The sequence below is a fragment of the Daktulosphaira vitifoliae genome, unplaced genomic scaffold, assembly GCF_025091365.1.
Source record: "Daktulosphaira vitifoliae isolate Bord-2020 unplaced genomic scaffold, ASM2509136v1 Scaffold_1, whole genome shotgun sequence".
Classification (NCBI taxonomy): Eukaryota; Metazoa; Arthropoda; class Insecta; order Hemiptera; family Phylloxeridae; genus Daktulosphaira; species Daktulosphaira vitifoliae.
Window position 1 is genome coordinate 44,634,573 of NW_026099572.1, and position 27,021 is coordinate 44,661,593.

At 25.2% G+C, this 27,021-nt stretch overlaps 6 protein-coding genes across 11 annotated transcripts in view; 4 read left to right on the forward strand and 2 right to left on the reverse strand.

Moving 5' to 3' along the window:
- LOC126910323 (WD repeat-containing protein 76-like) overlaps window positions 1-6,638 on the reverse strand; it is a 13,095-nt gene extending 6,457 nt beyond the window's left edge. The window contains exons 1-5 of the mRNA XM_050692808.1: window positions 6,463-6,638; window positions 6,026-6,175; window positions 3,108-3,221; window positions 1,928-2,055; window positions 1,351-1,459 (exon numbers count right to left, since the gene is read on the reverse strand). Coding sequence (XP_050548765.1) covers window positions 1,351-1,459; window positions 1,928-2,055; window positions 3,108-3,221; window positions 6,026-6,175; window positions 6,463-6,482 — 521 coding nt within the window. The 5' untranslated portion in view covers window positions 6,483-6,638. The remainder of the gene's footprint in view (window positions 1-1,350; window positions 1,460-1,927; window positions 2,056-3,107; window positions 3,222-6,025; window positions 6,176-6,462) is intronic.
- A 107-nt stretch (window positions 6,639-6,745) lies between these two features.
- LOC126910336 (retinol dehydrogenase 12-like) lies at window positions 6,746-8,653 on the forward strand. Its single transcript, XM_050692827.1, has 4 exons — window positions 6,746-6,853; window positions 7,388-7,466; window positions 7,577-7,695; window positions 8,466-8,653. Exons 1-4 carry the CDS (start codon window positions 6,838-6,840, stop codon window positions 8,636-8,638), a joined length of 387 nt encoding a protein of 128 aa, XP_050548784.1. The 5' UTR covers window positions 6,746-6,837; the 3' UTR covers window positions 8,639-8,653.
- On the forward strand, window positions 8,553-12,105 carry LOC126893696 (splicing factor 3B subunit 2-like; the record flags this gene model as incomplete). Its single annotated transcript, XM_050664128.1, has 3 exons — window positions 8,553-8,695; window positions 9,356-11,134; window positions 11,429-12,105. Coding segments are annotated over exons 1-3 (2,466 nt in total), but the record flags the coding sequence as incomplete, so codon positions are not given.
- Window positions 12,106-12,107: 2 nt separating this feature from the next.
- LOC126910337 (splicing factor 3B subunit 2-like) lies at window positions 12,108-12,535 on the forward strand. Its single transcript, XM_050692828.1, has one exon. The coding sequence runs from the start codon at window positions 12,165-12,167 to the stop codon at window positions 12,492-12,494; it is 330 nt and encodes a 109-aa protein (XP_050548785.1). The 5' UTR covers window positions 12,108-12,164; the 3' UTR covers window positions 12,495-12,535.
- An 840-nt stretch (window positions 12,536-13,375) lies between these two features.
- On the forward strand, window positions 13,376-14,553 carry LOC126910333 (uncharacterized). The gene is made up of 2 exons (XM_050692820.1): window positions 13,376-13,524; window positions 13,634-14,553. The coding sequence occupies exon 2, from the start codon at window positions 13,724-13,726 to the stop codon at window positions 14,522-14,524; it is 801 nt and encodes a 266-aa protein (XP_050548777.1). The 5' UTR covers window positions 13,376-13,524; window positions 13,634-13,723; the 3' UTR covers window positions 14,525-14,553.
- Window positions 14,554-15,641: 1,088 nt separating this feature from the next.
- On the reverse strand, window positions 15,642-21,909 carry LOC126910320 (atlastin). 6 transcript variants are annotated; one of them, XM_050692805.1, is made up of 8 exons: window positions 21,751-21,909; window positions 17,726-17,947; window positions 17,327-17,638; window positions 16,975-17,263; window positions 16,719-16,903; window positions 16,435-16,656; window positions 16,090-16,371; window positions 15,642-16,015 (listed from the first exon to the last, which is right to left on the reverse strand). In XM_050692805.1, exons 2-8 carry the CDS (start codon window positions 17,942-17,944, stop codon window positions 15,821-15,823), a joined length of 1,704 nt encoding a protein of 567 aa, XP_050548762.1. In that variant the 5' UTR covers window positions 17,945-17,947; window positions 21,751-21,909; the 3' UTR covers window positions 15,642-15,820. The 6 variants fall into 6 exon arrangements, with proteins under 6 accessions (XP_050548762.1, XP_050548760.1, XP_050548761.1 ...); XM_050692803.1 differs by having other exon boundaries at window positions 21,688-21,871; XM_050692804.1 differs by having other exon boundaries at window positions 21,566-21,871.
- Window positions 21,910-27,021: the final 5,112 nt, after the last annotated feature.

Here is a 27,021-nt window from a genome sequence, read left to right on the forward strand (position 1 = left end):
AAAAAAAAAAAAAAAAGAAACCATATATAGTAAAATATTTTAATATGAATAAGAAATTTCTTCTTGCAAAGGGCGACTACAGTGATGGAGTCCTTAATTTTCATTGAAGTAATTCAATCTAAGTGAGATTAAAATCAAAAGAACTTTGAATTTTTTTTCTAACTCATAAGAATTAAGAAAAAAATGCAAATAAAGTTAAAAAGAGGGGCAAGGTAGAATTTTGTATACCAAGCATATAAAACTGTATTATATTCGATGCAGCCACTGTGCAAAACACAAAATTCTAACTAAAAAGGATATTTTTAAGTTAGTTCAAAAATTCAAAGCACCTTTTCTTAACTTTAAGTAGGCAAAATAATAAAAATTAATTTAAATTTATATTTAACATAAGTTAGATTTATGTAACTTTTATAAAAGTTGGTGGATTTATTACTATGGCAAACCTTTGTAAGGTATTTTAAAATTAACAATAAATAAAATAAAATTTGAATACAAAAAATATTATGTTTTTTAACTACCAGCAGCCTATGAAAGATAAGGTGTCGGGACAATTTTTTTTTTTTTTTTAATTTATAGAATGTAACATAAGCTTTAATTTAGCATATGTTTGAAGTACGGATTATTTTTGTAACATTTTTAAAAGATAAGTTGAAAAAGTTTTACTTTTTAATCATATTTTAAAAGTTTTTAACCACCCCTTTGTATAAAGGAAAATGGTTTGATATAAAAAAATGGTATGTCAAATGAAAGGTGTAAAAAAAAAAAAAATACAGGGTATGTCTAGAAAATAATGGAATTTTTCTTAATTTTTCGGGTTTGGAGAGTCTGATTATCAAAATTTTTTTCATAAGGTTGGTATATACATTCCTGAAGTATGATAAAGCTTTCAGCTAGATTTATTTTTTATTTTGTCAGTGGCAATCGCTAAGGTTAGATGTGATTTATGATCTCGGCTATTTTCTTTGTTGAAAAAATAAATTAAAGAATTTGTATCAAATTTTGCCTAAAAAATGAAATTAAGTGTAACAAAAGAGTGAGATGTTAACAATGGTGAGTCTTTCATTAGTAAAACAAGGGTATACAAGTCGTATTGTATTTTAATTAAAAGAAATTATTTTAATAGCTTCAAAAATAACTAAGCTATAAGATTATTAAAAAATATTTTACTAATTTTTTAAAATTATTTCTCTACAGTTAATTTTTGGATTAATTTGTAATTGCACATGTAATTTTAGACAAAAATATTAATAATATGCTAATAATCTAACATTAACTGTAGAAATAATTTTAAGTTATTTAGTTATTAAGTTTTTTAGTTTATAATAGAAAGATTATTGGCGATTACAGTACCTATCAAAATTACATAGATGAAAATCATTGACAGGATCTTTAACTACTAAATCTTTGTCAAGCTTTTCAAAGAAATCTGCATCTTCTTCTGATATTTGATTAACTGTATCTGAATAAAATAATTGTTCAATATATAATACAAATTGTTTACTAGTGACTAATATGAATGTGTTAAAGCTTTCATGGATTGTCTTGTTGCTTGAAGTGCTTGAGGATATATCCATGTTTGCAGTTGAGTTCTGACGTTTCGGACTCAACTGCAAACATGAATATATTCTCAAGCACTTCAAGCTAGTGACTAATATTTTTTAATTAAAAATATAAAAAATATTTAACTTATAAAGTCATAAAAATTAATAATGTGTATACATATTTCGGGAACAATGTTACCAATATGTGTTCCATATATTTTGTTCAAAGTAGTATATGTAGTTAGAAACATCTAAGGAGTACAAATTAGAATTTAATTTCAATTTTTCTATACAAAGAACTTCAATTTAAGATACCATCAAATAAATCAAATATCTAGCAATTAATTGGTTAGTTAATTTAAAATTAAAATAATTTAAAAGTTTACCATCATTTAAGTCATCATTGTTAATATCTGTTGAGTCATTTGCTTTTTTTCCCATATTTTGTTCATCATCAGTTGTATCTAAAGGTGCTATGTTAGCTAACCTCATTGAACGTCTAGTCGGTGTTGTTCTAGAAAAAGTTATACATATACAGTGGATTCCGCCTAATGTGGGCACCGGTTAATAAGGGCATCCGCTAAATATGGGCATAATGGTCTGGTCCAATCCCAATGTATACCAACGTGGGTAAAAAAAATCGCATAATATGGGCATTTGGTTCGGTTTATGTGAGCAATTTTTATTTTATTATAGGGTTAGAATATACATATATGTATGTTAAAACGACTAATTTAATCCGGTTTCGTAATATCTATGACATTATGTTTATCGAAAGTAATAACCTTAGATATGGGTATTATAAAAAACCTTAAGGTGAAGTATAGAATAAAGCTGATTAATTTTATTCTTGAAAAATTGAGGAAAAACTTTTTGATTCATCTGCAACTGCTAATCAAATAAGTGGTAAAATAAACTTATTGCAAGCCATGCAGTTTGTATCCGAGAGTTGGCGAGAAGTCAGCTGCACAACCATTATGAATTGTTTCGCTNAGCACAACCATTATGAATTGTTTCGGTCATTGTGGGTTTTCTAATTTTGTTGGTCAACAACCTGAGTTGACTGAATTGAATGAACAATTTTTACTTATTCAAAACCACAGCGAGTTTGAAAACATTGATGAAAATGCTCCTTGTTTTGATAATAATGAAGACAATAATAATATTCAATAGGACGAAATGTTCTTAAAAAAAGGAAGTTTGAAGAAGAAGAAGAAGAAGAAGACGACGAAGAAGAAGAAGACGATACTGAACCACCAGTTACAATTAGAGAGGCTAAAAAATGCAATGATTTGTTGCAGAAGTTCTTTATGCAAGAGGGTAACGACGGTAGTCAATTTTTTTCAATTGTATGATTAACGTGTGTAAAATAAATTTTTTTTGATATCATTAAAATTTTTTTAACTAATTTCGGTTTTTATGGGCAACTGCTTAATGTGGGCAAACAATTCTGGTCCCAACGTGCCCATATTAAGCGGAATCCACTGTATTTATTTATTTATAATATTATAAATATAAGTTAAAAAAATTCCTATAAATATAATAAATTACTAGTGTATAACTTACCCATATAAAGGTTTAGAAAAAGTAATTTTTTTAACAATTTTTATTGGTTTCAATGGTTTTACTTTATGAAGACTACTGGCTAATGCTATTGCAGCTTGATTTACTCCCATTACTCTAAAAACATGATAAATAATATTTATATTTTATTATTAATAAGTAATAGAGTTAAATAACTGATTAAATACATTATGATACTAAGTTGATATGTGATTAAAACTAACACTAGGAATTAGCTGTACAGATTAATAATAATAATAATTATATTCCTGTGTTTCATTAAATAACGGTTACTTTACATATTCTATTTATTATTAATTGGAATTTTATTTTACTTTTATTTATGTATAACCATTGATGGACGGGTCAAGAGGTAAAGGAACAATTGTTCTCTAAGGTGCTGTAATAATACTATCAGTCACTCCGAATAGCATAATTAGGCTTGTGAAATTGATTTTTGACCTTACTTTCTGTTTTAATTCAATTTTTTTTTTTGTATTGAGCATTATTACAATTATTTTGCGCCTTGTGCCATTGGCCTCCCAATATGTGTCTGCGTTTAACGACTCTCCAAATCTATTGCTTATATTAGAAAGGGGGAAAACCTATGTAGCAGATATAGATAATTTTATAATTTTTAATAGTAAAACAGACAACTAAATAATAAGTAATTTATAAAGTACTTTTGAAAATCAAATGGAACGCTATGATTATTTTTATACAAAAAGAGAAGAGACAAATATGTTGATTGAAAATTGTTAATAACATTTAATCGTAACAAAAAAATATGGAAAAAATAATTTTATGTTACATACTTAACTAGTTTATGTATAGGTGTACAGTAAGTCAGGAAATGGTTTTCATTATNTTAACTAGTTTATATATAGGTGTACAGTAAGTCAGGAAATGGTTTTCATTATTCATTACAGTTGATCTGTTTTCTTACTTTTTGAATACCTTTTATAACATTTACATTAACTCAATCAAATTTTATTAAATTATGATTGTAAAAAAAATAAATTTTTAAAATAATTTCTACTTTATAACATTGGTCAACACAAATTTTGAATCTAAATTTTTAATATTGGATCCTAATTGCTTTAACATCACAAATGATTAAAGAAAACATCACACTTGAAAAATATTGGTTTTGTGACTAAAGTAATGAAATAACAATTTCATAAAAATTTCTTTTTTTTTAATTTGTTNTGAAATAACAATTTCATAAAAGTTTCTTTTTTTTTAATTTGTTAATTGAAAAATAATTTTTTACAGTTTTAAAAAAATATACTTTGTAAAAAGTATAAAAAAATTAATTAATAATAATAAAATAATGTTGGGTTTTTATTATAATTGTATGGTATTATTGGATCAGTTCTTAGATTTAAAAAATACTAAATTCCATTCATTATATCGAATTTGATAATAAATGAAAAAGTTCATCACAACATTATAAGTTATTAAGTAAGTGTTGTTAAAGATGCGTTTCTAAATGATTCAAACCCATTTTAGGCAACCAGTTCCATTACGTCTTAACGGAATTGTGACATGAATTATGGGAGAAAATAGGTTTAAAAGCTTCAAAAAAATATTTTTTTTATATTTATAAATCAATTCTAGAACTATTCATGCATTTCTCTTGAAAATTTTAAAGTAAAATTCTAAGTTGTTTAAAAGTTATAGGCATTTGAGTGAGTGTTTTTTAGTTGACTAGCGTGCGAGACGTAATATGGAGTGGTCCTGTAATATAGACCTGAAAGGCATTAGAGAGAAAGAAAAACATTAGCAAACTGCAATATGGTGCTAGAATAGCTGATTAATTAGTAAATTATTTAAATTGACTCATTACAGCTTTAAATCTAGCTTCACTAGTACTCTTATTTTCAAACCCATTTTTCTCGTTACTACCTTTTTCAAATCTGTGTACTTTCTAGTCCCAGAGTTTTTGATAAATTCTTATCAAACTTAGTACATATTTTTTATATATATATTTATTTGAACTACAGTTATAAACAATATCATTATTTTTATTACAAACAAAAAGATAAAAAAAAGGTCAAAGTTGAACTTAATTTTCACATTCTAAAAAATAATATAAATTTAAAGTTGTGACACTACCAGAACATTTTTAAAAATTGAGTTGAAAAAAAAAATTTATATGTGTAGGGGGTCTCTTTAAACTCTTCCGTTGCTTTAGTTTATCATTGGGTTTATTAAATAAAGCATACTAAAAAAAAGCTTACTGTTTTTAATATAATCTATGAAAATTTCATTAGATTCAGTATTTAAAAAAAAAATTAGAGCAGTTTTAATTTGCAAAAAAGAAATTTGGGAAAGCCCTTTTTATGATATTGTAATTTTGAGATATTTTTCTAAATTTCTAAAATGGAGAATTTTTTTTCAGCTTTTATAAAATTTATTGCTAATTATAAAAGTTGTATTATAATGATAAATTTAATATGAATAAACACATTTTAATATACATTTGAATCTCACACTTTAAGATAATATACATATATATACTCCCTATATAATAATTTAATAGGCTTATCAATTATGTAACATACCAAAAAATACTCCATGATACAGTTATAAAAAACCTATGTATTTACAGAATTATTTAAAAAGCAAAACAAAAATTTTTCCAAAATGATTGGGAAATTAAAGCTTTTGAGGCTTATGAAAACAAATTATCATTAAAATACAAATTAAAAAAAAAAATTAATTAACACATAAATTTATCTTGAACCTCTATATAATACCTAAAAAGAAGGATGTTTGATGTTATTTCTATCTTTACAGAATACTTATTAAGGGTAAAAACAGTGTCACAAAACTAATTACCTAGCGTTTTTCAGAAAATATAAAGTATTTTTTATTTGAAGATTTATGATTTTTTTCTGTTGATTCCTTTTACTTACTCAAACATGTCTATATTTTCTTTCATTCTTTTTTCTCTGAGTTGTTCATATGTTAAATTTTCATCATCATCGTCATGATCATCACTAAATATCGTATCAACTTTAGCTTTCTTGGGTGGTGATACATCATGGCTACCACATTTCATTGTTCTATAAAAATAAATGGGCAAAATTCGATTAAAAATATTACGATGCAACACTATTTTAAATTTTATTTCATATATTTAAAATATTGTGATACTAGTTATTAAATAATAGCGTATATAGTCACAATACTATAATTAACATAGTATGNATAGTGTATATAGTCACAATACTATAATTAACATAGTATGTTTTTCAAGCTTAATGCTAAACAAGTAATATTATTTTATTTTTTACTACAATAATGAAAATATAACATATTTTAATACTTTTATGAGTATATTGAAATTTACCTATTTGATCTCCTCGACATTTTAGAAAATAAAAAATATAATTTAAAGAAAAAATTATAACGAAGTAATTAATATATTTTATAAAATAAATAATTTATTTAGAGAAATAAATTATATTTAAAAAACAGACAAATAAATTACAATTTTTTTTTAATAATCAAAAAAGGAGTTTTATAAATACAGATATATAATAAAACGTTTTATTGTATATCTGTGTGTATAACCTAGTATAATTATTAAAAAAAACGCGCGAAATGTGATAGTTTTATTATCTCAATCTTTCTCCGTCAATATTTCGGATCTTTATCAGGAATGTATGAAGCGTGTTTTCAGGTTGGTTTGGTCGTGTAGATATCCAGTTAAGATTCATGATGTATGAAAATTTATAAAAGTAATGTGTGATTTCATCCGTGTATTTCTAAAGTTAACTTAGCTTTAAACTATATTACTATTTAATTATAAACTATTATATTGTTCAAATTAATAAAAGTTATATTTATTAGACTAATTATGGTAAGTATTATTTTTTCTGTTTTAGAAAAAAAGTGACATGAAGCAGTAGTATTTATCACGTTTTTGTGCAATTTTCTTTTAAACAAAATTGAAAAATAATTGTGTAGTTAAATTTTTTAATATTAGCAATATTAAAAATGAATGAGCAATAATTGGGCAACTATAGACTCAAAATATGTTTGACTTTAGACTCTATAATGTTGGGTGCTTTGTGTCTTAGATTTGATCTCAAAAATGTTGTTATTTTAAGTTATTATTTAAAAAAAAATACATTAGTTAACAGTAACTATTTTTGACTGATTAATTTGGATAAAATGAGTACAGAACTATTTTAATGTATGAAAAATTTTATATTAATCTTTGTTAAATCATGAAAAATTCATATTGTCATTCAATTTTAATATGTCTTCAGGTTTTGTAATGGTAAATATTTTAAAGAAATTTTGGCCATACTATATTACTTCAACTAGTATCGTTTTATATTTGATAAAGTAAGCAAACTGATATTAATATTTGACATATTATAAAAATAAAATAATTTTGAATATTTGTCTATTTTAGAAACAAATGTTTGTATACAACAATTTTTAATATTTTTCAGACGTTATTTTGTTGGTGGTGTTTGTAAATGTACAACAAACTTGACTGGTAAAGTTGTTATTGTAACTGGTGCTACAAAAGGAATTGGAAAAGAAGTTGCATCTGTGTTAGCAGAAAGAGGTATTTTATTTTTCACAAATTGGTTTATAAATTTGATATAATTGTGTGCATTTAAAAAGAATGTTAAATTAATAATTGTGCACAAAAAATATGAATTAATATGGAAATTACTAAAGTTCTAGATAATAAAAAGCTAATGATTTTTTTAAATTATTTGACATGAATATATTGTGATATATTATGACTTAGGGTTGATTTGAATTTCACAAATACGTGAGATTTTTGCTTCAGCATAACGATTTATACCTAGTAAAAACTGTCAGTGAACATAAATGAACTAAACTAAAGTTTAAGAAAATTAAAAAACATTCCAGTTTTAATTTAAATGAATTCAAAGATAGTGAAAGCTAAAATTAAGGAATAAAATAAGTGTAAAGTATTAAGATAATTCTTAATAATAAATATTAAATAATTTATATATTTATATTTTCTTAGAAACTTATTGATTGAATAATAATTAAAAAGTCTAACTATTAAAATAGATAGACCTATATGATATTAGCAAGAAATTTTAGAGGTTTTCTAATTGCATAAGGTTTTATGCAATTATTGAACATGCATTTTAGAAAATTATTTTTTAAGAATTTTTAGAAAAGTGATTTTGGAGCCATAATATTTTTATTTTAATAGTAATTAAAAGTAAAAATTTTACAGTATTAAACCAAAACGATGTTCTGCACAATTACATATTATAGGTGTTTTCATTTTTTAAATAAATTTAAACATACCCTTGAATTAAAGTATATATTTGTATTCTTGCATTTTCTTAGGTGCTCACATTATTATTGCAAGTCGAGATATAATAAGAGGTCCAGAAGTGTGCTTTGAAATATTAAAATTGACTGGGAATCCAAATATTAGCTTTTACTATTTGGATTTTACTTCATTCAAAAGTGTTCAAGATTTTTCAAGAATTATTCATAATCGTAAGCCAATTTTGTAGATTTCTGTACATTTTCTATCCAAACATTTTTATTATATTCTTTCATAATGTATCAACCTGTTAATTATGAAAATGAAATCGCTCATCATCCTGTTAAAGATTTAACACTTCCTCCAGCCCTTGAGGAGGCATTAAATTATAAAGAAGAAAGATCCAAAGAAGTAGCTGCTAATGAACCCCTGCATCTTACATTAGGCATATTATCTGAAGATAATCATAAAAACTTACAAAATATAGTTAAGGAAAATGTAAAAGTAGTTGATAATAATGATGATGAAAATTCACAACAAGAAACATTAAAATTATCATCAATAGACCGAAAAGTAGCTAAAAGAAAAAAAAAGAAGTTGAAAAAGAAGAAGAAGAAACAGTTGAAAATTGAGTTAAAAGAAAATAGTGATACATTGGCATTATCGGATAAAAAAAATATATTGCAGGCAATAGATATAGAAGTAGAATATATACAAGAAACATTAAGTATTTTTAATCTTGTGCCTATGTACCGACAATATGCTAAAGTTTTTGAAAATTTTAAAATTCCTGAGCCAGATTTAAAATCTGCTGATAATGTCAATAATTCAGAATTAACCATTCCTAATCTTGATCTAAAAAAAGNAAGATTTTTCAAGAATTATTCATAATCGTAAGCCAATTTTGTAGATTTCTGTACATTTTCTCTCCAAACTTTTTTATTATATTCATTCATAATGTATCAACTTGTTAATTATGAAAATGAAATCGCTCATCATCCTGTTAAAGATTTAACACTTCCTCCAGCCCTTGAGGAGGCATTAAATTATAAAGAAGAAAGATCCAAAGAAGTAGCTGCTAATGAACCCCTGCATCTCACATTAGGTATATTATCTGAAGATAATCATAAAAACTTACAAAATATAGTTAAGGAAAATGTAAAAGTAGTTGATAATAATGATGATGAAAATTCACAACAAGAAACATTAAAATTATCATCAATAGACCGAAAAGTAGCTAAAAGAAAAAAAAAGAAGTTGAAAAAGAAGAAGAAGAAACAGTTGAAAATTGAGTTAAAAGAAAATAGTGATACATTGGCATCATCAGATAAAAAAAATATATTGCAGGCAATAGATATAGAAGTAGAATATATACAAGAAACATTAAGTATTTTTAATCTTGTGCCTATGTACCGACAATATGCTAAAGTTTTTGAAAATTTTAAAATTCCTGAGCCAGATTTAAAATCTGCTGATAATGTCAATAATTCGGAATTAACCATTCCTAATCTTGATCTAAAAAAAGTGCCTAAATTGCTTGAACAAGAAGATGAAGATGATGATGAAAAAGAAAAAANCACATTAGGTATATTATCTGAAGATAATCATAAAAACTTACAAAATATAGTTAAGGAAAATGTAAAAGTAGTTGATAATAATGATGATGAAAATTCACAACAAGAAACATTAAAATTATCATCAATAGACCGAAAAGTAGCTAAAAGAAAAAAAAAGAAGTTGAAAAAGAAGAAGAAGAAACAGTTGAAAATTGAGTTAAAAGAAAATAGTGATACATTGGCATCATCAGATAAAAAAAATATATTGCAGGCAATAGATATAGAAGTAGAATATATACAAGAAACATTAAGTATTTTTAATCTTGTGCCTATGTACCGACAATATGCTAAAGTTTTTGAAAATTTTAAAATTCCTGAGCCAGATTTAAAATCTGCTGATAATGTCAATAATTCGGAATTAACCATTCCTAATCTTGATCTAAAAAAAGTGCCTAAATTGCTTGAACAAGAAGATGAAGATGATGATGAAAAAGAAAAAAACGGTGAAGTTCATCCCAAAAACTCTGATAAGTTGTCAAGAAGGCAATTTAAAAAAGTAACACGTTTAAGTGTTGCTGAGTTGAAACAGCTAGTGTCACGACCAGATGTAGTTGAAATGCATGATGTTACTGCAAGAGACCCTCATCTTTTAATACAGTTAAAAGCTCATCGTAATACAGTACCTGTACCAAGGCATTGGTGTTTTAAACGTAAATATTTACAAGGTAAACGTGGTATTGAAAAATCCCCATTTGATTTACCTGATTTTATAAAGCGTACTGGTATTATGGAGATGAGAGCAGCTCACCAAGAAAAAGAAGATGAAAAGTCCCTAAAAAATAAAATGAGAGAAAGAGTTAGACCTAAGATGGGAAAAATTGATATAGATTATAAGAAATTACATGATGCATTTTTTAAATTACAAACCAAACCAAAATTATCTTTACATGGTGACTTATATTATGAAGGCAAAGAATTTGAAACTAAACTTAGAGAAAAGAAACCAGGTGATTTAAGTGCTGAATTACGTACTGCATTGGGTATGCCAGTTGGTCATAATGCACAAAAAGTTCCTCCACCATGGTTAATTGCAATGCAACGGTATGGACCACCTCCTTCTTATCCTGCACTTAGAATACCGGGTCTTAATGCTCCAATTCCAGAAGGATGTTCTTTTGGTTATCATGCAGGTGGCTGGGGTAAGCCTCCTGTTGATGAAAGGGGCCGTCCTCTTTATGGAAATGTCTTTGGGACTCCTTCTGATTATGATGAATCACATGTGGTTGAAGAACATATTGATAAATCAATGTGGGGAGAACCTGATTCAGAGTCAGATGTTGAAGAAAGTGAAGAAGAAGAAGAAGAAAATGTGGAAGAAATTAAAGAAGCTGAAGAAGTATCTATTGATGCAAGTGGTATTGCTACTCCAGTNTCGGGTCTTAATGCTCCAATTCCAGAAGGATGCTCTTTTGGTTATCATGCAGGTGGCTGGGGTAAGCCTCCTGTTGATGAAAGGGGTCGTCCTCTTTATGGAAATGTCTTTGGGACTCCTTCTGATTATGATGAATCACTTGTGGTTGAAGAACATATTGATAAATCAATGTGGGGAGAACCTGAATCAGAGTCAGATGTTGAAGAAAGTGAAGAAGAAGAAGAAGAAGAAAATGTGGAAGAAATTAAAGAAGCTGAAGAAGTATCTATTGATGCAAGTGGTATTGCTACTCCAGTTGCTGAAGGTTTAGCAACACCTTCAGGTATTATGTCTGGACTACCAAGTGGCTACGAAACTCCTGAGTACATTGAATTACGAAAACGAAAAATAGAAGCTGAAATGGAATCAAATGACCAACAACCCTTATATCATGTATTACCTGAAAAAAAGGTAGACACAGTTCGTGGTTCAATGATGGCTTCTACTCATATGTACGATATACCAGCTACTGTTACTAATAAACCTGGAGAAGTTGAAGTCAGCTTAGATCCTTCTGAATTAGAATTAGCAGGAGATGTTGAAGCTATGGCTGCTAGATATGAGCAAAGAATGAAAGACCAACAGGGCAATGAAAATGATACTAAAGAGTTTGAAAAGAAAAAAGGACAAAAACGTAAAACGTCTCAAGAATCAAAAACTAGCAAAAAATATAAAGATTTCAAGTNCTACCAAGTGGCTACGAAACTCCTGAGTACATTGAATTACGAAAACGAAAAATAGAAGCTGAAATGGAATCAAGTGACCAACAACCCCTATATCATGTATTACCTGAAAAAAAGGTAGACACAGTTCGTGGTTCAATGATGGCTTCTACTCATATGTACGATATACCAGCTACTGTTACTAATAAACCTGGAGAAGTTGAAGTCAGCTTAGATCCTTCTGAATTAGAATTAGCAGGAGATGTTGAAGCTATGGCTGCTAGATATGAGCAAACAATGAAAGACCAACAGGGCAATGAAAATGATAGTAAAGAGTTTGAAAAGAAAAAAGGACAAAAACGTAAAACGTCTCAAGAATCAAAAACTAGCAAAAAATATAAAGATTTCAAGTTTTAAAAAAAAAAATGCGTTCTGTGTAATAAGTATCTATTGTTTTGGGAANGTTTTAAAAAAAAAATGCGTTCTGTATAATAAGTATCTATTGTTTTGGGAATTTGGACATATTATTTTGATTTAAAAAAAAAGAATTATTTAAGGTTTATTTTTGTTTATAGTGTTTCAATAATTAACTACAATGATTATAAAATTATGTGTATTATTTGATTAATTAATATATAATTTGAGTAAAATGCAATATCATCTTCATATTCTTATTAATATGTATGAAATTTTAAATTGTGTAGTTATTTTGTTACATAGTTATAAGATAGTGTTGTATTTTATTATTTTTAGGGTATGGTAATATTTATGCATTGGTAAATAATGCTGCGATTTTTTACAATTCATTTAATGAGACGGAAGATGGTTTTGATGTGACATTTCAAACAAATTATTTAGGCAAGCGTTATAATTTATTTATATAATAATATGTATATAAATATATATATATGTATTAAAATATAATGGAAAAAAATTGAAATACAAATTGATGTAATAGGAATAATTTTGTATAGGTCCATTTCTCCTAACACACTTGTTGTTAGATTTGATCAGTGGTCGTATAGTTAATGTTTCATCTGAATCACATCGCTATGTACAATCATTAAATCCAAGACGTGTTAATGAACTTGGTTTAGAGACAAACGATCGTTTTCTAGCATATAGTGCATCAAAAGCATGCTTACAACTTTTTACTTACAAGTTGTCTCAAATATTATCTGGTAAGAAAAAATTGTTTTTAAACGCTGAAAGAAAATTTACAGTGGTAAATTTTTACAGATTCTAATGTGACAGTAAATGATGCTAATCCTGGAAATGTAAGAACACAAATACTTGATAATTACTTCAAAACATATGTGCCACTATTTTTAATACTGCAGGAACCATTACGTTGGTTACTCTTAAAATCTCCTAGACAAGGTTCTCAAACAATAGTACATTTGGTCTTATGTACAAATTTAGAAAGATCAACTGGAAAATATTTCTCGTTAGTATTACTATTAAATTAAAAAATAAAAAATGTATTAAGATGATAAATAAAACTCATCTAAATCTATTATTTCAAAATGTTTGAGTAAGTTCTTTGTTAATTTTAGTGATTGTATTGTAAGGAAACCATCATCTTTAACTCGTAATCAAGAACTTGCTGAACAATTGTGGATAAGTAGTGTAGCTTGGATTAATAAATGATGAAGAAAATACCAATATTTGACATTCATTATCAACAAACTGTTGGTGAATGTTCTAATGTTTTCAAACCTCTTATTGGGGATGTATGCCAAATTTCAGTTGACAATGTTGAAATATTATCAGACTTTGATAATTCAAAAGTGTTTATAGGAAAAACTGAAACTGACATAAAGTTAGGAGAATCAGATTGTATATTAGATAGAGGAGTAGAAGAAATTTTATTGTCTATGTGCATAGAAGAATGTAAAAAATTTGTCTTGGGAGATGGCAATAAAGCTTGTGTATCAGGGATTATAAAACTCTTAGATGTAAAAAAAATAAAGTTTCCATGTACTGATAAAGATCGAATATTGGAAGCAGAACATCATAAAAAAGTAGGAAATGATTTATTTAAACAAAAACGTTATATTGATGCTTTTCATCGTTTCAATAAATCTATAAGATATATAATATTTTTACAAAATCATGAAAAATTTTTATCTGAACGAAATTTATTATACTCTAATTTGTGTAATAATATGGCGGCTTGTCAAATAGAGTTTTGCAATTATGAGTATGCCAAAGATTTATTGGATAAAGTTTTACATGTAAACAGTGATAATATCAAAGCATTAATGCGAAGATGTCAAGTTTCTGCAGAGTTAAAAATGTTTGATAGAACATTGGAAGATGCTAGAAATTTGTTAACTAAAGAACCTAATAATAGTATTGGAAAAAAATATGAAATATTGGCTCTTAAAGAATTAGAAATACAAAATATTAAGTATAAAAATATGGTTAAAAAGATGTTTTGCTAATGAATATAATATTTACTTTTTATTAAAACTATATTTGTTATAATTATATTAATTTTAAGATTATTATTTATTTTTATAATAAATACTATTTTTTTAAAAAGATTGAAGTCAATATTAAAAGTAGTACATGCATTTGATTTTACTCTGGTGATCAAATAAGGCATTAAATTCAAAATTTAATACAGACATATTCTAGTTTTAATTGACATTTTTAAACAAAAATAGTAAATTTATATAACAGTCAATATAAAATACTTACAAGTTGCAAAAACTGTTGTACACTAATTTATGGGATAATTATTTTATATACAAATATTTAAACTAATAAAATGTGTAACAATCTATTTTTCATACATTTTTACTGAGTATTAAAGTTAAAATAAATTCCTCGAATGCATTATGAAAGCTTACAAATATTTATTTCTTAAATTAACTTTTTATGGCACAAAAAGTTAGAAGTCCCACCTAAAAGACATTTAGTAAAATTAGTTTCTCATCATGAAGAAAAACTAAAATAATTTACTCAATTACTAATGTTATAAGATATATTTTGATTGACAAATATGTACAGTTATGTAAAAATATACTTAAATAAAGTTTTAGGAAAATTTTCCTATTTCTATTTCAATATTTCTGTAAAACATCATAAATTATATACCTATATTATTAAAGCAAAAAATGATAATTTGACAAATTAAAAAAAATGTTATTGTCAATAAGGGGTTGACATTAAGTGTTTATTATTAAAACAATTAGAATTTTTAGAGTTAAATTAATTTATGTATTTATCAGTTGAATAATTCATTTTAATCTTTTATCAAACTATTATTACATCAATTGTTTGCTTAAAGTAACCAGTATAAACAAATATTGTTTAAATGACATAACTTATTTTTTTTTAAAGTTAATGATAATAATTATCATAAGCTTAAAAAAAATGTATTTAAAGTAAATTCTCAAATAGTTATTATCTGAGAATTCACTTTAAATGTTATTCTATAATATTTTTTGATTGGGAGATGTCATCAATTTTGTATTATGTTTATTTATTCTCTACTTATAAAGTTTATTAAAATAATGTACTCGAGTTGCAACTATAAAATAAAATAAAACATAATTCAACACAATAAATATAATTAATACAAATTAACATTGAATATTATGGTAATAATAATTACACAAAATCATTAACTATTTAGAGGAAAAAAATGATCACAGAATTTTTATGTATATGAGCCGTCATAAGGCTAACATTGTATATAGCAACTATCAACAGAGCCAAAAATAATATTTGTATCATGATTGTTTTGACCTGCCGTTAACTTCACGAGAATTCATCCTCTGCATTAATGGTTTTTGAATATATGGTGATTGTGGTATTGTGGAATTTGATACTATAGAGGTAGTGTTCTTTACTGCCATATTGATAGCTTGACTTGTAGCTTGTTCAAGTCCTTTTTGAAGGAATACTTCATAACTTGGTTTCATAAACTGTAAATACCATTGAAATTTTATATTATATGTACATACATAGTTTATCGTTAAAATATAAAAAGTTTAATTACATTATCCCAAGTAATATTAGCTACATCATCAATAGTTTGACCAATTTCTGTGTATTCACCACTGTATCTAATATAAGCCCAGAGTATGAGAATAAGTAATGTAATTCCCATAATCAAATTAATACAACTAGCAACTGAATATACACCCAAAAAGTTAAATATGCCAGATATAAAGTAACAGATAACAGCAATGGCAAAGAACACAGCAGGTGTACGGGCTGATTTGAATATATTTTTACTTTCATTATGAGATTTAAATTGTAAATATTCTTCATCAATATCCTAAAATAAAATTTTCGATTATTAATATAAAAAATTATAAATTAAATAAAACTTAGTTCTTACAGTTTCTAATTTAGTTTTATAAGATTCTGAAAATTCATCACCGCCCATTTTTCTTTTAAACATGAACTGTTCCAACGCTAATTCTTTGTTTTTGAAATGCTCATCATCAAGAGAGTTTGTATTTAAATAAGGTTTGTTACCACCACAAACACTTTCCATCATTTGATGGTACAATTCTCGAGCTGAAGCTACAGCAGATAAATTGTTGGCTTCAGCTGTAGCCTAATTATTATAAATTTGTTAGAAAAAATCATTCTACAAATCTAGGAAATATTAATACTTACAACAAGCATTGATTTAGGTTCAGGTAATTCATCTCCTGTAAATAAATTTATATAGGATTTGAAGTACTGTACTAATTCCTTAGACTTTACTTTTTGTCCACTTATTTCTTTTAGAATCAAATTATCAGGGTTTAACAACATAGGTACTAGCATTTGCAGATTTAATTTAAATTCAGTTTCAATCTCTAAAGAAAATATTATGATAAAATGAAATGAAATAGTATAATTTATAAAAATATATATTAATTTAATTTGCCTGATAGTCGGCCATCAAAATTGGGATTTGTAGCAACTTTCAAACCAGGATGTGGCATTAAAAAACAACTTATTTCAGTAAAACAAGATTGTATATGTTTTCTAAGGGACTGAAGTTCTGGGTGTTGTTTATCTGATATCTGTAGTCTTCTTTGTAACATTTTTTGTCCACCATCAGCTCCATACTCCGCTTCATATGGAAAACTCCAATCTCTTACAAGAAATTGTAATTTTTGAAAAGGCTTTTTACCAGTGTCTTCCAATGCTAAGCGCCCATATTCCGTAAATAACTACAGTAATTACATCAACACAACTCAAAGTATAATAAAAATAAAGTAAAAATGCAAACATACTTGTAAATGTTGAAGATCATCCTCTTGTATATTTTGAGATAAATTATAAATTTGAATAGAACTAAGCATAGTGCTTAATGCAAATACAGTTGCATTATCTTTAACAGTACTTTCACTATCAAATGTACCTTGAGTATCAAGAAGTATAATAGCTACTTTTTCACCATTTTGTAGAGTAGCTTTAAACACTTCTGACCACATAAGAATCCCAGTAGTATCTCTTTCTGAACCACCTCGCCAAGAAAATCCTTCTAACGGCATATCATCTGAACCAATCCAATGGCTATCTTCTTTAATAAGGTTCAAATGGTACTGTACATATTAAATAATAAAAATATAAATATAAATATAATAATATAAATAAATATGTATAAATAAATAAAATGGATAATTTCTTACAGTTGCTCTCATGTAACGAAGGAAGAAATCTAACAAGAATGACTTCCCTTTACGGAAGGCTCCAGCAACTGAAACAACAACAACATTTCTATCTTTTACATCATCTTTTAAAAGGATTTTTTCAAGTGCTCCTTCATCTAATATAAATTGATGCTTTTCTTCAGCTATAACAATTGGCACTGCATGACCAGCTTCAATAGAATTATTTATTTCTTCCATTTTCTACAAATAAATTATTCAATAAATATGAGTACTAAGGATAGATTAAGTAATATAATTATTAATTAATAAATATTGAAGTACAAATATAGAAGCATGGTGTGGCCGAGCCGGTAACGTGGCAGTGCTTGATGCACACTGCCTCGGTTTCAAAACTCGGTCACTGGCGGTTTCATTTGCTGAACGAGATATCAGTTCGGTAATTGGAGTTGCTATCCTTCTCTCCAGCGATGGACTAACCACCTGTACTGGAGTATAAATGATTTAGAAACCTTCTCCTTTGGAGAGGCCGCTATTGCCTTTAATAGGCTTATAAAGCATTAAAAAAAAAAAAAAAAAAAATTGAAGTTAATTAATTTAATAATTTGGTAACCTGTCAAACTTTAATTAAACAACACAAATTATTATTAAGGATCTAAAAATTGAGACTACATTATACTTAAAGTTAAAATATATTAATGATACATCCAAAAACACAAACCAATATATATTTGAAAACAGCAACTTTTCAAGAAATTTTTTTTTTTTTTGTAATTTATATAATTAGATAATTTTTTAATTAAGGAGTCAGCCTGATCTAGTAAGTAAAAACATATATATTGACGCACGGGATCCCAGGTTCGATTACCAAGGTGACAACAATATTTTTCTTGTTGGTGATGTCTGGTCTCTGTTGCAAACTGGCCATAATACCTGTCCCGTCTATTATTGGCCTAACCAAGAACCATCTTCTGACTCCCTAACATGTGAAAGAGAATTTATTAGTAACCCAATCAAACCCAACCCCCACACTCAATAACATGTTAAGTTCGGGAAATAGAAGGATGTAAAACTGATCATTCAGATGATTTTTTAATTGAACATTTGTTTTATACCCAAGTATCTTTATTTTTTAATAAATATTTCTAAGAAGTATCAGTATTTTTACTATACATAATTTATTTATACTATAATGACTTTTACTTTGAGTGTTTTATTTTAAAATTAATTAGTTCTTATTTTTTAAATATTCAAATGCAATAATAAATTACAGTTAAAAATTTTTAATACTTATATCAAAAAAAATATATATTGACCAATTGTTTTTATCAACATAATGTGTGAAATACTATTTAATTACTTATAGCATATTAATACATAATAAGCAACCTTGTAATAGTCGAGGTCATGAAAANTACATTATACTTAAAGTTAAAATATATTAATGATACATCCAAAAACACAAACCAATATATATTTGAAAACAGCAACTTTTTAAGAAAATAACATGTGAAAGAGAATTTATTAGTAACCCAATCAAACCCAACCCTCACACTCAATAGCATGTTAAGTTTGGGAAATAGAAGGATGTAAAACTGATCATTCAGATGATTTTTTAATTGAACATTTGTTTTATACCCAAGTATCTTTATTTTTTAATAAATATTTCTAAGAAGTATTAGTATTTTTACTATACATAATTTATTTATACTATAATGACTTTTACTTTGAGTGTTTTATTTTAAAATTAATTAGTTCTTATTTTTTAAATATTCAAATGCAATAATAAATTACAGTTAAAAATTTTTAATACTTATATCAAAAAAAATATATATTGACCAATTGTTTTTATCAACATAATGTGTGAAATACTATTTAATTACTTATAGCATATTAATACATAATAAGCAACCTTGTAATAGTCGAGGTCATGAAAAAACATGACATATGTTGATTTTTTTGACTAACAAAAGAAAATTTATAGTAGAACAATGTCTACTATACTTAATTTACATACCTTACACTCAAATGAAAAAATGTATGAATAAAAAACAATAAAATTGTTATGGTAGCTAAATTTGTATATTTATAATTGAAACAAAATGTAAAAAACACCTAATAATAANGCTAAATTTGTATATTTACAATTGAAACAAAATGTAAAAAACACCTAATAATAATATATATAATAATTGAATAGGATAAATACAAATATCATGCTAGGTATACTGGTGACCTGGAAGTGATAACTTTCCAAATTAAAATTGGCTACTAGCATGATGGTATTTTAAGATTTCAGGAATACTTGCCAAATTTTAAACATACAGGGAACATATAAAATTTTTACATTAATGTAATATTAAGCTTTTTTTAAATTTTTATTACTTAATAATTACTTTGAAAAAAAAAACATTATTTATATTTGGAGTGTAATGCAATTAAAGGATTTGAACATTTGTTTTTAGAATTTTTTTTTAAAAACTTGAATTATGAATAAGAATTTATTAACTATTATAATATTATAACTTTAGATTCTTTTATTTTAGGGTGGCAGACTATACATAATATTATGAAAGTAAAATGTTAATTTTTTTTCTTAATTATGAAAACATATACTAAGAAAATTAACTATTTTAGAGGAGCCTGTGAAAATTAAACTGAAAGTAAAGTAACACTATTGGCATATGGATTTTAATAAATGTAAGAACCTAGAATTATGTAAGGTCAAAATTAGGTCATAATTACAAAACTTGAAATTAACATAAAGAAATGTAAAATAAGAAAAGTAATTTCGCAAATAAAATGCATGTGATATTTTATATAATGCAATTCTTTCATAGAAACAGCTTGAAATTTTCTGTTTATTACTATTTATTTTGACTTCAAATAGTCATCATATATAATTTTTGTTTAAGAAAAGCAATAAGATTTTAAAAGTTTATTGCCTTGAAAAAAAGAAATATTTTGGTAAAAATTAAACAATATTACATTGGATATTTTGTAAATAACCAAATGTATAAATCAAAATAAAATTTTAAGCAAAAGCAGGTCTAGAAATTGAAATAATTATGATTTTGGTAATTTTTCTAATATCCATTGAATTAAATCACCTATATCAATTTTTTTTCTATTACATGTTCAAAAGATGATAACAACAACCAAAAATATTATGAGATCGCTTTGAAACCTTAATTAAATTTAAAATTTGACTTAAAAATAATTTAAAAATCAAAATTCACCCAAAAAATATATTAGTTAATTTCAATTTTTAAATCTTATAAGTTTCTTAAAGAAAATTCAATATAGGTTAACTAACATACTAGATATAGCAAACATTTTCAAAGAATCATAATTTTGGTGCTTTTTTAAATATTTTAATATCTATGGTTTATTAAAATCTAATGTTAATATTCATCTTAGTACCTTGATTTGAAAACTGCAATAAACAATCATATAACTTTAAAATAGTTGCTAACTTATCAATAAAAAACTATAAATTTCAAAAACAAAAAATATAATTATTTTCTCTTATTATATCACTAATGGTTAACCACCACATTTCATTATTTGTTATAGCCAAAAATATTTTTTAATAATTTAAAATTACCTTACAAAACAAAAGGATAAAAACAATTATAAAGTTGAGACTTTTTACAAAAATAAATAAAAATGTAGAAAATATACATATGTGTATACTTCGAGATAATAATTATTTTTAAATAAAAGTAAAACGAATAAATGATGAAGACACTCAAAGTTATGGTAAAATGATACTTATTTTCTTTTAAGCCTGATTTCACATAGCCGTTTCTAAAATCAGTATTATTTAGTTAATAAATTAAATATTATAGTGGTAAATACCTAATAAATAATTCGTTAATGATAGTTGAAGCACGAGTGAAGTTAACGGCTGTTACAATTTTAATCTCTAATTAAAGGTAAATGTATTCTGATTGAGTAGGCTACAGAATAAAGAATTTTACCTACACTTATATAGTTTGCTGTCGTATAACACAAATTCAATTATTGAAAAGCAGAATACGTACACGAGTCACTTAATAGTCATTACACCGTCATCGGATGCCCACTTGTTTCAACGTATACCAGAATGTTTAGATACAAAAAATTATATCTTGCTCAAATAACTTGTTTATCGTTGTGACAGCAACTGATGCGCCTGCGCTTTGGACAATTTAACAATTATTGCGCGCTTAGACTCTTGGTTGACAACATGAATAATACATTGTCGTCATCGTTTATTATTTATTTTTAATAGCGCTATCTACCCGTAAAATGTTTTAAATATTATTGAAAATAAATAGTACTATTATAAGATTTTTCACGACTGGAAAAAACTAGCGGATCCAAGACCTCTAATTTCCATGTTATGATTTCTGTTATCAACAATGGTCTAGCTACACCACATGATCAAAGGATGATAATATGTGCTGATTTTCAAAAATAAATTACTCATATTATTATAAGTTATCTTACTTATTATTAGTTATTAACTAAGCTTATCAAACTTGTGATGCTAGATAAACATCCAAAGTATTTGTTATGTTCATATTTTAATTATGATAAATCTTTTATTACTTTAAAATCAATAAAAAAACATTTAAAAAGTCATCATCATGTTGATATAATTAATGAAACTTTTAATTTCAATAATAAAGAAGGTAATAAAAACAACATTTTCTTATCTTTAAAATACAGACTGAAAACTATTTTATTGAAATTCTAGAGCTTAAAAATTGGAAATTGTATATAAAACAAAGAACAATGTTAGTTTGTAAAAAAAACATATTAAATATATGATAATTGTTTAGACATTTTAGCTTCGATGCGAAGCTGAGAAGATATTAATTTTACTATGATGCGTTTTTTTTAATTTTTTTTTTATGTCTGTGAACGCTCAATCTCAGCTCTCGCTGGACCGATTTTGATAAACAATACGTCAAAAATCGGTAATATTCGACATTTTTTCAATTTTTTTTTTCTTATAACCACCATAATTTTTTTAAAAATTACCGAATCAATATAATTTTGTTTTACCATCGGTATTTACCTATCATCTGAAATATTTTTGTGAACATTTGACCCTTTACCAGTTCACAGAGAGGTTTTCAAAATGGAAACTATTTTAACTTAACTTTTGAAAATGTTCCGGATATACTGCGTTATTTAAACATATGTCAAATTAAAGTTTATGTTACGTAATATAAATTAAAGATTTAAAAAAAAAAACAAAATTTGTCCCGTCGACTTATCTTTTACGTGAAAATGGCTGCCGTAGTTAAAAAAAAATACTATTTTTGTGTTAAAATGTTCAACTTTAAATTGCTATAAGTTTTTGAAAATTGTATGTATCAACACAAATATTGGTTACTAAATACGAATATAACTCTTTCATACGACATTTTTTTTTAAATCGAGCAATTTTCCTTTATNCTATTGAAAAGTTTATGGATCCACACAATTTTTTTATGAAAAATAATATTTTTTAATAATCTTTTTTTCATTCGACATACTTTATCTTAATTAGGATATTAATAATGAACTAGCAGATCATGTAGCTTTTGGAATAATCCACCAATTTTTTAAAATTAAACACTATCTAAAGATTTGCATCGAAGCGTTTATTTTTGATAGTGATTTTAATCACTGTCAGATATCATTTACTTGATCCAACTATGCCACGTCACCACTGTGCCGCGACCCCCCTGTGCTGGGTTTTTTTTTTCTTATAACTACCATAATTTTTTTAAAAATTACCGAATCAATATAATTTTGTTTTACCATCGGTATTTACCTATCATCTGAAATATTTTTGTGAACATTTGACCCTTTACCAGTTCACAGAGAGGTTTTCAAAATGGAAACTATTTTAACTTAACTTTTGAAAATGTCCACAAGAAGAAATTTAAAATAGCAACTTTTTCACAAAAATCAACTTTTTCAACTTAACTTTTGAAAATGTTCCGGATATACTGCGTTATTTAAACATATGTCAAATTAAAGTTTATGTTACGTAATATAAATTAAAGATTTAAAAAAAAAAACAAAATTTGTCCCGTCGACTTATCTTCTACGTGAAAATGGCTGCCGTAGTTAAAAAAAAATACTATTTTTGTGTTAAAATGTTCAACTTTAAATTGCTATAAGTTTTTGAAAATTGTATGTATCAACACAAATATTGGTTACTAAATACGAATATAACTCTTTCATACGACATTTTTTTTTAAATCGAGCAATTTTCCTTTATACAACGGGTGTTCAAAATTTAAAACTTACGTATAAAAAGTAGAACTTTTTCAACTTAACTTTTAAAAATGTTCCGGAAATACTGCGTCCTTTAAACATATGTTTAATTAAAACTTATATTATGTACTATAAGTTAAAAGAAAATTTTCTATGTGCAAATGACCGTCAAAATTGAACATAATAGGTAATTTTCGAGAAAAAAAATCTAGGTTTTTTTGGTACTTAAAACTGCCATAACTTTTTGAAAAATAAACGAACCAAAATAATTTTTTTTATATAGACGTATTTCCTTTTCATTTGCACATAGCGAAGCGGGCAAAATATTTTTAAAACACAATAAACCAAATGCCCATCAGTCGGACTTGGTTAATATATCATGATACAAGGAATAAAATAAACTTAATGTTGTTTTTAATATATTTTTTTATGTTTTTGCCTAAAAAAAAATTCTAGTAAATTTATTAATTTGATTTGCTATAAAATACTTTTCATAGATATATTATGTTTATACATTATTCAAAAAAATAAGTTAATATTTATTGACTAATACTAATTTTAATAAAAAGAAAATAATTTTTTTTCATTCACTTATCTATTTTCTTTTGCTTATAATTTCTTAATAATTTAAAAGAAATTCAAGGTACATTACTTTATTTTTAAAGTGTGAAAGTATAAGAAATTGTTATACAATTTTTAATTTAACTATACGTATTTTTCATATATAAATACAAATTGAAGGTTACCCACCAATCCTTAATTACTGAACATGCCACTGCATACAATCGCAAAAAAAAAACAGTAGGGATTGTAGCACAGTGTGGATGTGGAAGAGTTGGGACAAGTATAGTTGAAATTTGTCAGTGATTAAAATCATTATCATAAGAAACGCTTCGATGAAAATCTGTAGATAATGTTTAATTTTAATAAATTGGTAAATTATATCAAAAGCAAAATTATCTTATATTTTCTTATTTATATCCTGATTACAAGTTTATATACATAATAATGATTATATAATATATATAATGATGTATAAGTGTAATAGGTTGTATATGATTATATATTTAATAATTTTTTTCATTTGCACATAGAAAATAGGACATTGGGAAATTTTTTTTTTTGAAATATAATGATGAATAAGCAACATAATAATAAATTATAATTAATAATTATAAATGACAACAGACATAAAAAAAAAAACACATTATAGTAAAATTAATACCTTCTCATCTAAGCTAAAAAATTATAAAATAATTTGATATTTAATTTTTTTAATAATAATGGTACAAGCAATAATTTAACAGTTATTAATCACATTAATAATTTTTTTTATTTAACATAAACTTATTTTTTATACACCCATGATAGAAAAACTTAATATCATTCATCATACAAATATAAATGTAGATAAATAATTACCTAAAAAAAAAACTAACAAGTAAAATAAATTTTTTTATATTTTTCATTAGTTCATATCAAAAGTTTAGCTATTTTAAAATTAGCTGAGTTTTATTTCTTCTAAAATATGAAATCATTGATTTGTATAAGAATAGAAAATTTCCTTTTTTTATTTCACCCTATCTATGTATTGAAAATTTTCAATTAAATTGTCAATTAAAACGAATAAATAATTCCGAGGAAAAGCGTATAGCACCTCCATGCTATATTCAGGAATACCTAGTGTATCATATAATTTGAGAAAACTATTTTAATTATTTAAATTACATAAATATAATGATTTTAATAAAACTTATACATTCCTTAAATTAATATCTTGACGTTTTTACTCCTTAATTTACATGTAATGGTTAATAATTTCCTTACATATTTATGTATAAGTTCATTATTGTGTGTTGATTCTTTATGACATGTTTGGAAAAGTTTGATATGAGTTTTATTTCTAAAATATGTTCTTTATATCGAGCACAAAATTTTGTGTTTTGACATAATAAAATTTTAACTACATTTTAATTTTAATGCATCACAATTGCTACAATGAAAATACATGAACAAAAAATGTAAAAAATTAATGTTTCTATGCATTTAAAGAACAATGATAATATTATTAAGACTATTGTACTGCTAAAACGTGAAAATTTTATTTGATCTTCAAAATCTAACACTTGTGCTTTAAGTAATAACCCATTTTCCTTTAATGAAACATAGAGAAAATTTTAGTTCCTTTATGTACAATTTCTTTTTACATTTATATTTATGTTATCTTAGCGATCTTCTTTATTCTGTTTTCTCCTTATAAATGAGAAGCTTGCCGCTGACAGTTGTATTGTGTAAAAAACAAACAATCTTGTTAAAATTTAATTGTAATTTTTTGACCCACGGAAGAAATCTTATTTTAGTGACATCGGAACTTGTATACAAATTAAAGATATATATCTTTAGTTTATATTCAATTTCGATACATATTTATCTGATAATCCTTTATATATCGTTAATATAAAAAAAAACAAATTATTTCTTTATTTTAAAAATTATTCAGTACGTGACTGTTATTAAGAATAATATTTTTTTATGTATTAAATGTTTTTGGTTCATTAGTCATAAGGATGATATCTCATGAATTTTTATAATATTATAGTGTTGAATTAGACAGTATATATATATATATATATAAAATTAAATAAACGTAATAAATAGCAAAAAGTTCAAAATAAAGTTATAATATCGAATTTACTAGAAAATTATTAAGAAATGATCTATAAAAAAAAATCTAATTATAAAAGGACATTGTAAGAAATAATTTTATTATTTTATAATTTTATAATTATTTTACACATAATTAAATATATTGTAAAATGTTTTACCAGTATAACTAAACAATTTTGATTGTGTTAAAATTTGTGTATATGAATCAGCTTTTATTGGATATTACTAAATATCTCTAATTTGATATTGGCACTTAATTCTTGAGGGTATTTATTTCACAGAAAATTGTTATTATAGTCATCCCAAAATTTTCTATTTTAGCTTCGATGCGAAGCTGAGAAGGTATTGGTTTTACTAAGATGTGTTTTTTTTTTTTTTTTTTTTTTTTT

Coding starts and splice junctions, on each gene's coding strand:
- LOC126910320 (XM_050692801.1), bottom strand. CDS start 21,157: ATGATTGTTTATTGCAGTTTTCAAATCAAG. Junction 17,264..17,326: donor ATGATCTTCAACATTTACAA/GTATGTTTGCAT, acceptor TAATTACTGTAG/TTATTTACGGAATATGGGCG. Junction 16,016..16,089: donor CTAATATTACTTGGGATAAT/GTAATTAAACTT, acceptor TGGTATTTACAG/TTTATGAAACCAAGTTATGA.
- LOC126910333 (XM_050692820.1), top strand. CDS start 13,724: ATGATGAAGAAAATACCAATATTTGACATTCATTATCAACAAACTGTT.
- LOC126910337 (XM_050692828.1), top strand. CDS start 12,165: ATGGAATCAAGTGACCAACAACCCCTATATCATGTATTACCTGAAAAA.
- LOC126910336 (XM_050692827.1), top strand. Junction 7,467..7,576: donor ATCGTTTTATATTTGATAAA/GTAAGCAAACTG, acceptor AATATTTTTCAG/ACGTTATTTTGTTGGTGGTG. Junction 7,696..8,465: donor ATCTGTGTTAGCAGAAAGAG/GTATTTTATTTT, acceptor GCATTTTCTTAG/GTGCTCACATTATTATTGCA.